Source organism: Balaenoptera ricei, chromosome 12 (genome assembly GCF_028023285.1).
Source record: "Balaenoptera ricei isolate mBalRic1 chromosome 12, mBalRic1.hap2, whole genome shotgun sequence".
In the NCBI taxonomy this organism is placed as follows: Eukaryota; Metazoa; Chordata; class Mammalia; order Artiodactyla; family Balaenopteridae; genus Balaenoptera; species Balaenoptera ricei.
In genome coordinates, this window is record NC_082650.1 from 31749969 (window position 1) to 31760073 (window position 10105).

Consider the following 10105-nt stretch of genomic DNA (forward strand, 5'->3'; position numbering starts at 1 on the left):
TCATAGCCAAAAAAAAAAAAGTAATATACAAGAGATCCCTTATTTTATATATCGTGTGATTAATTACCAAATCAGTATAGAAGGAGGGAAGTATGAGTTCAGAACAGACTAATGTTACTATGAACTAAACAGATCTTGGCAGGCTTCTTGGATGGATAGTGTTTGAACTATGATGTATGTGATTTGTATAAAGAGAAAGGAGAAGAGAGCATGATAAGCAGAAAGAATCTTTTGGAAAAATCATGGAGGTGTTAAAAGCAAGGCATTTTGAAAACAGTTGCCGCATTAGGCTAAATTGTACCTGGTGGTAGATCACCGTAAATGCCAGGCTGAGAAGTTATGATTTTATAACCTGCAGATAATCAAGAGTTAACTAGAAGTTATTGAGTAAAGTCATGGTATGGAAAGCATTCTTTTAGAAAGGTGAATCCAGTTCTAGCCGCAGCATGTCTTGGAAGGAGGAAGCCATTTCAAAGACTTATGTCAAGACGTTCAGGTGTATGATTAGCATCTAGACAAGTGTGGTGGCATTGAAAATGAGAAAGAAGGGACAGATAGTCAAGGAAGTAGGAATTGGGCTTGATTGACCAGTTATGGGGAAAATATCAAAAGAAAGAAATCAAGGACACCTCTAAAGTTTTGAGCCTGGTAACTGGAGCATGGTGAAGTCAGTGACAGAGCACAGAAGTCCTGGAGCAGCCGCTGTGGGGACAGGGCATACTTATCTGGGGGGCAGTTCTTCTTAGTCCTTGATCTGAGATGTCTCCCTTCAAAGCAGAAGTCTGAATTGCGTTTTAGCGCTGCAGAGTAGGTATGAAGTTCAAGGGAGCATTCCTTTAAAAACGCTTTTCTTCTGGATTGGGTAATGTATGCACATGATGCAGTGAAAAGTAGTTAGTCCCATCCCTATCCCCCAGCTAGGCAGTTTCTTTCCCTATCGGCAGTCACTATTACCAGTTTCTTGTGTATCCTACCTTAAATACTCTGGAGTTGGTAGTTTTTTTTTTTTTCACAAATATTATGTAATATACACATTGTTCTGCACCTTATTTTTTTTTAACCTTTATAACGTATTAGGGTCGATTATCTTGTATCAGTACGTACAAAGCTGCTTCATACATGCCATAATTGACCTAACCAATCCCCTATTTTTCACCATTTATACTGTTCTAATCTTTTGCTAGTATAAACAGGGCTGCAGCAACATTGCTTACACGTAAGTCATTTTTGCAGGATAAATTTCCAGGACTGGAATTGCTACGTCAGAATGTGATGAATATCCTTCAGTATAAGCTGTGTATATTGTTAGAAGCCTTCTGCGTTGTCCTAGAATAAAAATATTCATTGTATGCAATTGCCCAACATGTGAAATCGTTTTATAACCTTCTGAGCTGTTTTTTGGTAATCTTGAAAATAGAGGATTAGTTTTTCACAGTTGTCAGTAACCAGGTAACATTGTAATGATCTGTTTTCTTCTTGGCAGATCGTCCAGTGACCTATTTGTATAACACTCTGCACTATTATGAAATGCACCTGAGAAATCGCGAAAGTCTCAAACGAAAACTTGTCCATGCAATCATTGGGTCGCTCAAGGATAATCGACCACAGGGCTGGTGTCTAAGTGACACTTACCTGAAATGTGCTATGAATGCACGAGAAGACAATCCCTGGGTCCCAGATGACTCCTACTATTGCAAATTGATTGGCAGACTAGTAGATAATATCCTTTTTATTGTGATTTTTCCAGACTCTTCAGAAATAACTATATGTTGATTTGTGTGAACATATATTGTCTTTAAATATTCCAAGATTTTGATACATTCTAAGATTTCAGTTTTTTAAGATCATTTTATTTGAAATGTTTTGAAGGTTTTGAAATCTTAAATTAGCAGCATTATGCCAGATAGGCAGAAATTTACTCCATTAAAATTTATATTTCAAAAAAGACCTTAGAGAAGAGATCTGTTTTAAAGGAAAAAAATCCTATTCCTAAGTAAATGTACTATGTGTTATAGTACATACATCTGTTTGCCACTGGAGAACATAGAATTTTGTTGCTTTAAATAAATCCCTGAATGTTTTTTAAAACATTAGTAGATAACAATAAAACCTTATTTTATTTTTTTTAGTGAAAGAGATTCTATATTGGTATTTTTATTTCTTCACTTTTATGTTGTTTTAAATTATTAGCACACTGTGCTTAATATGTCTATACACCATGCCACTATTTACTAGATAGAGCAATTTTACATAAATGGGCATGATTTCTTTTCCTATGCAAGGAATTATTTCCTGAAGTAAAAGAATTACTCATGAGAAAGTAATGTTCTTATTAACTTTCCTATAACTATTAAAAGAAAATAGGTTGATAAAGCCTACAGATACCTTGGTTGCATCTATAGCTATCATGTCACAGTTATAAGAGCCCACTTATATAAAACCAACCGTTTATACCTGTGGTTGACCACATGGTTGCTATCAGTACACTTCGGTCATGTCAAATTTATTTGTATTTGGTTTGTATTGTTTGCCTCTTAAGCTCTCCGATAAATCATTTCTTGAGGCCTCATAATCAGATGCATTGGTAATTGAATGAGATGTTTACATGTGAAACATCTGAAAACTGTAAAGCACTATACAAATGTGAGCCTTTAATCTCAGAATAATCAAATAGTTATTGCTTTAATCATCTGCACCAATGGCTGGCAAATCTCCTGGTCCATTCCCAAACTGTGACTGGAGATTCAATGAGTTTCCCAACCCCGCTGCCCACGCACTGCATGTTACTTGTGTGGAGCTCATGGCCTTGGCTGTTTCAGGCCAAGATGTTGGAAATGCTCTTCTAAATGTTGTCCTGAAAAGGTGTGTATCCTGTTTCCTGCAATAAGATTCATTGTTTATTTGTAGAGAATGATATTTTATTTGGAGCTGTTTGACAACCTGTTGTCCCAAGGCCAATGCACGTTGAATAGTGACTGTCTTTTGGGTCCAGATCGTGTCTTTGTAATATAGATGAAATGGAATGAGCCCTGAACAGGGTCAGAAGACCTGGGTTTGTTCCCACTTCTACTCTTTATTAGCTGTTTGACATTTAATTTAGGAATAATGTTAACTTCTCACTAAAGATAGTCTTTCAAGATTCCCTTCTTAAAGACCAACATAAAGTAGGGGATAATGATTGGAGAAGAAGTATACAGAAGTGAAATAGTCTTTTAGCTCAGCAACCATTGTTAAAGGAGACAACCAAAAAAAGAAAAGAAAAGCCTTATTTAGCTTTTGTTTATATTTTTACTCGCTAAAAATCCATTGTAGTTTTATTGAAATAGGTCAGTTGTCACCCCCCAAATGATATATGTTCTCAAAATAAGATGCATTGTCACTTTTATAATTTCACTCTTTTATTCTTTTTTCCCCACTAATAGTCAGCCTTTAGTGCCAAGAGAGAACATTACAGCATGGATGAATGCAATTGGATTGATCATCACTGCCCTACCAGTGAGTTAATCATTGTGATTTGTATAAGCTCGTCATGCAATTAATGAAATGTTTCATATTTTTTAAGCTTTCACATTATTGCTTCAGAAATCTACAGTGACTACTTTGTTTGCCTTTTGCATCAGATCTAAATAAATCTACCTGACTTATGGGTCCCTGCATCTCTGGTCCCACCTTACCTTTCCAACCTTAGTTTTCCCATTAAAATCTGATCTACCTTCAACCCCGTAACATGTTATGTATCTAGAGCCTTTGCTCCTGCAAATAATGCTTGTTGAGACATGTTTCAGGTAGTTCTGCCATGTAAGAGAATATATCAGAACGCTTATTCCTTCTGTCAGCTTCTCTAAAGCTTACTCATTCTCTGCTGGCTTAGGGCTTGCTTCCTCAGTGAAGTCTTCCATGACTTCTCCGCCCATGTGAAGTCTCCCTTCTGTGACCTCCACACGTGTCTAGTCAGCACCACACAGTTGTCTGACATCTTTGAATGTCAGTAATATTGTCTAAACCTGAGCTTTCCAAACTTGTTTGATTATGCACCTTTATGAATCACTTTTTCCTTACACTCCTCCAAAATATATGTACACACACACACATAGTTATGAATTACAAATGTGTACCAGTGTTATCTGTATAATAAATATAGGCAAAGTCAATTTACCATGTAGTAAATATCAGATACTAAATGAACTGGACATGAGAAAGTGCTATTATTTTAAGCTTTGGAGCAGAATACTGGATATGGGGTGGAATACTGGATAAATGCTATTTTTCACCAGGCTTTCTCCTGGTTTTAAAGGAGCCGTATTGGATTGTCCTTCATGATCGAATTGTGAGTGTTGTCAGCAGTCCCAGCCTGACGTCTGAGACAGAGTGGGTCGGCTATCCTTTCCGCCTCTTTGATTTCACTGCTTGTCATCAGTCCTACTCTGAGATGAGCTGCAGCTACACATTAGCTCTGGCACATGCGGTGTGGCACCATTCTAGCATCGGGCAACTTTCTCTCATTCCCAAGTAGGTATTATGATTTCTTAAAGACATTTGATTTATCATTTCGTTTTTGTTTTTTAATCTCATTTATGCATGAGGTATATATCTCATTCAATAGAACAACTTAGAAGTAAAAGTCTTAAGTAGATTCTAGGTATCAGGAAGCCTCCTTTATTTCAGAATTGTTTGAATGAAATTAATTTGTATGTATAAGGAACAATCTGGTATCTTGTTTTCCATTACCATTTTGGGAGGCTTAGTCAAATGCATTCTTTTTCCAGAATATATCCCAAAAGTTGGCTTTTGAACTGCGTAACTAATATTAGGCTATCTTCTGATTTTTTTTTTTTTTTTGACGGTATAACTGGTATTAATTAGATTCACATTTCTTGAGAATGGCCTTTATATTAGGTTGGTTATTCTCTTTTTATTTCAAATAATTCACATTCTGTCATTCCGTAATTTTACTATTAGGAATGACTTCTAAATCTGAAGTAATTTATTTCAATAATCAAATGAAAATAAGAGCCAGTGAGAGATGTGAGATTAATTTAAAATGTTACCAAAATTAAAGGAAACTTTTAAAAAGATTACAAATTTTGCAAATACTCGGGTAGGCTGTATTAACAAAGTTCAAACAATTCAACTGATTTCAAGTAACAATAAATTTTTATTTTTAAATTTTAGGTTTCTCACTGAAGTACTTCTTCCTATAGTGAAGACTGAGTTCCAGTTGCTTTATGTGTACCATCTCGTGGGACCATTTTTACAAAGATTTCAGCAAGAGAGAACTCGATGTATGATAGAGGTAGAATAAAATCTGGGTTTTCCGTGATAAGATTAAGTTCTAAAAGATATATTAAGATTTCTTTCCCAGTGTTTTTCAAACTGCATATCATTACCATTAGTAGAAAATCATTTTAGTGGGATCTAAGAGCAATTTTTGAGGCCTTAGTGTCCCCATAACTTAGTATGCCTATAACGAGTTTGATGTGTGATGTGTTGAACTGGAGATGCAGGGGAAATACCTGTCATCAAGGTTGAGAAGAAAGTTAAGGACGGAGAAGTGCATTTGAGAACATTCTCTGTAGTACAGAGGAATTCATTAAAATCATGGGAATGGTTGAAGTCAATCACCTATCACAAGAGTATAGATAAAAGAAAATGAGCCAGGAGTAGACCCTTAAAGTATGAGCCACCAAATGGAACTAAGAAGGTCCACTATAAAGGCTCCCTGAGATTGCACATATCCCAGAAATTGAGAGGTGGTTTCTAGAAAAGGGATTGTCTAGCTCTCAAGTTTAAGAGAATACTATTAGAAAGAGAAACTGCATTTAAGCTCTATTAGGAGGCAGTTTGTAGCAGTCTGGATTCCATTATAAATGCAAGCAGTGTCATATCACCCATGTGCACAGAGGTCTGTGTGATAGTGACAGTTCCTCAACAAACATGTTATCCTCTGTGCTAGTCTTGTAATGGAGTCTAGCTGCATCAAGCTGAATTATTGAACCATTTTCTTACCATTTAAATAATTTTATATTATTTGTTAAATAGATTGGTGTGGCATTTTATGACATGTTGCTGAATGTAGACCAGTGTAGCACCCACTTAAACTACATGGATCCCATCTGTGACTTCCTGTATCATATGAAGTACATGTTTACTGGTGACAGTGTAAAAGAGCAAGTAAGTTCACTTTAATTATTTTTTAAGGACATTTAGTTTAGAAAACTTAAATATATGGCGGATAGACTTTTTTGTTTGGGGTAGTGGGGTTTTTTGGTTAATTTTTTTCTTTTAAGGGGACAAGGTTAATAGACCTTTTTAGGCTACGTGGCATATTACTCTGGACATAGTGTTAAAGGAAATACCTATTATAATTTCTCACACTTTTCCCCTTGATATTTGCAGCAAAACATCTGAAAAAGACCTGGGGGGTTATTAACAGTAAACTTATTAGGAAGAAACAGTACGGTATGGCTACTGAAAAGATCAGAGAGGCCTTGTGTTATAAGTGAAGCAGGGCCTAGTTTTCCCCCCAGTGATTAGGGTACACTGTGAGGGCGTGAGACAAATCGCAGCATGACAAGAAGACTAAAACTGGGAGGGTCAGGAAAATAACTAATGAAGGGTATTTGAAGGAACTGGGGGTGCTTAACTTGAATTTTTAAAATCCTGGGGAATTAATTGTATTCTTACTATTTGGGCGTTGCCATTTGGAATAGGTTTTAAATTTGTTCTGTGTCACTTTCAAAGGTATACAGACTGGTGAAGTTAAAGGGAGGCACGTTGTAACTCAACATATAAAGAGCCATAAAAAATTAAAAAATTTAAAAAAAATTAAAAAAAAAAAAAGAGCCATTCCCTGGGAGAGCTGTCTCAAAGTGGAAGGGACCTCCTTAAATCATAACTGAGTTTCCTGTCTGTGGGAACCAAGATCTTAGCTGTTTTAGAAGGGTGGAGAGAGGGCAGATAGGTGGAATTAAGTGACCTCCCCTCCATACTTCAATGTTATTTCTCTCTAAAATGGGAAAGGAACATAAATTGATAGATGTAAACATATGACTCCTAGTCTGAGGGATTCGTTCCTTGGAGCTGGCGACATGGGGTGGGGAGGGTGTCGACTCCTTCATGCCTCAGCAAGATTGTCAAGTGGGAACCAATTCAGAAATGTTCTCGTTAGCATATTCCTTATATTTGGGCCTAAGAAACTTTGACACAAGGGGAATACAAAAAGGAAGGATTATTAATGGGCTGATCTTTCCTAGTAAAATCCAAAAACATTTGAGTAAAGCTAAGAAAGCTATGGAACTGCTTGATGTATTTATTCCTTTAAAGTTTTTTAAGTAAGAGTAGATCTAATATTATTTAGTTTGAATTCCAAGTGTAAATCAAAACCAAAAAGTTAGCTTTATAGATAAATGTTACGAACGTAAATTATTCAAAGAACTTCGACATATAATCGTGTTTTATGCTTCCGTGAAGATGGTATCTTAAAAGGATGATCCCCTTGGTGGGTATGTAGAATTCCCTGTGTAAACTCTACTAGCTATCGTCAGTGGGACGACTGGCTAGCTAGGTAAACGAGTATGTCTTTGTAAGTGTATGCATACATAGATAGACGCGCATACACGTGTATACATATATATATAATGTGTGTGTGAGGGACAACACATGTTTTTTCTCACGTAAGAGAGAAAGAGTTTTATCTGCTTTTGTTAAAACACAAAACATGCAGAGAAACATCTCATCCACCCGTTCCACTCCCTAGTTTATTGTCTCAGGGTATGTGTAAATTGCTTCTTTAAAGGTTGGAAATTGAAGTTCTCTGGTTAAAATACTTTTTAATGTTTAATGTTTTCATTTTTTAGGTAGAGAAGATTATCTGTAATTTAAAACCAGCTTTAAAGCTTCGTCTTCGATTCATCACTCACATTAGCAAGATGGAACCGGCTGCAGTGCCTCCACAAGCCATCAATAGTGGGTCTCCAGCACCTCAGTCTAATCAGGTGCCAGTGTCTCTACCAGTGACTCAGTGAAGTCAGGGTGTGCTGTGGTGAAAACGGACTCGAATCTATTAAATCTGAACATGATCGCGCTACATAGTGGTGGAGTAGAGGCAGTGATGTTCAGATTGTTTTATTCTGATTCAAGTGGTGAATCTGTTGACTTCCAACTCCCATCTCCCTATATTTTTGTCTCTAAGAGATAAAGTAAGCTACACGTTGTTCATATCCACAACAATGTACTAGAGCTACCTAGGAATGGGGACATATCTGATCAAATGACTTTTACTAGGCACTCTCAATCTTTCCGATCTTGGCCATTGTTTTTATTTTTTAGTATTAATGACTTATTCAGTCTTCAAATACACTGTTTTAAAGGCACCACACATGTAAAATAGTTATTACAAATCCTTTTATACATAAATCTCTTTTGGTGTATCTGGGATAAGAGATTTTTGTCAAGTAAAGGACTCTAGATTTCATTGCATTACTGGAGCAAATAGGTTCATATTCTCTTTAAAATGGCTTAAATTTTTTGTCATAGATTTCCAAGTAAATGGGCTAACATTTCTAGTGTAGATTGGCAAGTTTTTGCCTTTGCCGTGGACTTGAACTTAACTATATGAAATGAGTTGGAAGTCATGTAAGAAAATAACATAGCTAGAAATGCATAAACTTAATAAAATAATCCTTAAGTGGTGATTCTTTCATCTCTGTTTTTAAAAATAAATCAATTGCTTTTCCAGGTTGACACTTTTACCTGACAAATGATGTGATTCTTTGAATTTTTATAGTCTTAAGGTTTTTAAGTATTTATATTTTTAAATATCATGTACATTTTGGTTCTTTGGAGTTTATTAGATTTTGAGAGACATACTGTTAATGAGGGGAGTGGCATTAAGATTGTAAAAGAGCTGAAAAATAATTAGTAAAATCTGTTGAAAGAATAAACTGTCTGATTAATTACTCAGTTTGAATGAGCATCTGCTGTGTGCCAGGCAGTGTACTGGCTGGATTAGAACAGAGAACTGAGCTACTGCCATGGGTTGTACACTGTAGTTGGTGACTGACATTGACCTAGGAATTAAGAGGTACATATTTTTTAAAAAAGAATTAGTGAAGTTTAACCAACTGTACTTCAAATTTTTATTTCCAAATACATTCCTCCTAGACCTTCATCTTCTTCAGGTTTCATATTATCATAATCACTAAATGTTTATTTGTCATGCAAGGACAGCTTAAAATTTATATAATGGTATAAGCAATTTTTCTAAGCTAATAATATTCTTAAAATTCTCCAGAAATTTTATGCTAGAAATGATTTCAAGTATAACTCTTAACCTAGTGTCAATATATTCTTGCTGCCCCAAGGACTATATTGCTTTGAGATCCTAGAATGGGAATAATTGTAACACTGGTATTATACAACCATAATAAAGGGAAATGAAAATCAATATCACTTTCTTAAGGATATATACATTCCAATTAATTTTATTAAAAATTCAATTTTTCCTCTCTAGCTTAAAAAAAAAATGGGAATATGATTTTCCCCAATAGGCTTTTAAGAGATTATTATTATTAATCAGAGACATTAATAAATACAGAAGCTTTATGTGTTTAGAATGCAGCTGAGGAAAAAATATTTATATCCATTACATCCTAAAATTTTTCTTTTTGAAAACTAATAGTAACTTTAGAGTGGCTATGTTCACTAGGCATTTCTGCAATGGTAGAAATAGTCTATATCTGTGCTGTACAGTACAGTAGTTAGTAGCTCCATGTGCCTGTTGAGCACTTGAAATGTGGAACTGAATTTGTTATTTTGTTAAGCTTTAATTAATTTAGCCACCTGTGGCTACTGTATTGGATAATGTTCTCTAGAGTAAGATCCATTATAATTGCTCTTACCTAAAAGTCATTCAGTAAAATGTTTATCCTACAAAGTCCATAGTGTCAACAGGTTTAAAATTCTGGGTTGCAGGCAAAAAATCAGATGGTAGAGGCTTTTTAACACATAAAGCAATTATAAGAAGAACAACAATAAAAATTCTTTAACAGAGCCTGCTTCATTACCGAGTCCACTTTGAGTTCTATATAAGTTAGAGAAAAGGGGA

General features: G+C 35.4%; 1 protein-coding gene across 4 annotated transcripts in view; it reads left to right on the forward strand.

Moving 5' to 3' along the window:
• Nucleotides 1-9172, forward strand: part of MED23 (mediator complex subunit 23) — a 49273-nt gene extending 40101 nt beyond the window's left edge. For 3 of the 4 annotated variants that reach the window (XM_059941197.1, XM_059941199.1, XM_059941198.1), the window contains 7 exons: nucleotides 1484-1720; nucleotides 2697-2862; nucleotides 3423-3495; nucleotides 4295-4509; nucleotides 5173-5293; nucleotides 6040-6171; nucleotides 7857-9172. In XM_059941197.1, coding sequence (XP_059797180.1) covers nucleotides 1484-1720; nucleotides 2697-2862; nucleotides 3423-3495; nucleotides 4295-4509; nucleotides 5173-5293; nucleotides 6040-6171; nucleotides 7857-8024 — 1112 coding nt within the window. In that variant the 3' untranslated portion in view covers nucleotides 8025-9172. Of the gene's footprint in view, nucleotides 1-1483; nucleotides 1721-2696; nucleotides 2863-3422; nucleotides 3496-4294; nucleotides 4510-5172; nucleotides 5294-6039; nucleotides 6172-7856 lie in introns of those variants that run through there. The other variant, XM_059941200.1, reaches the window with a different exon arrangement.
• The last annotated feature ends 933 nt before the right edge of the window (nucleotides 9173-10105 follow it).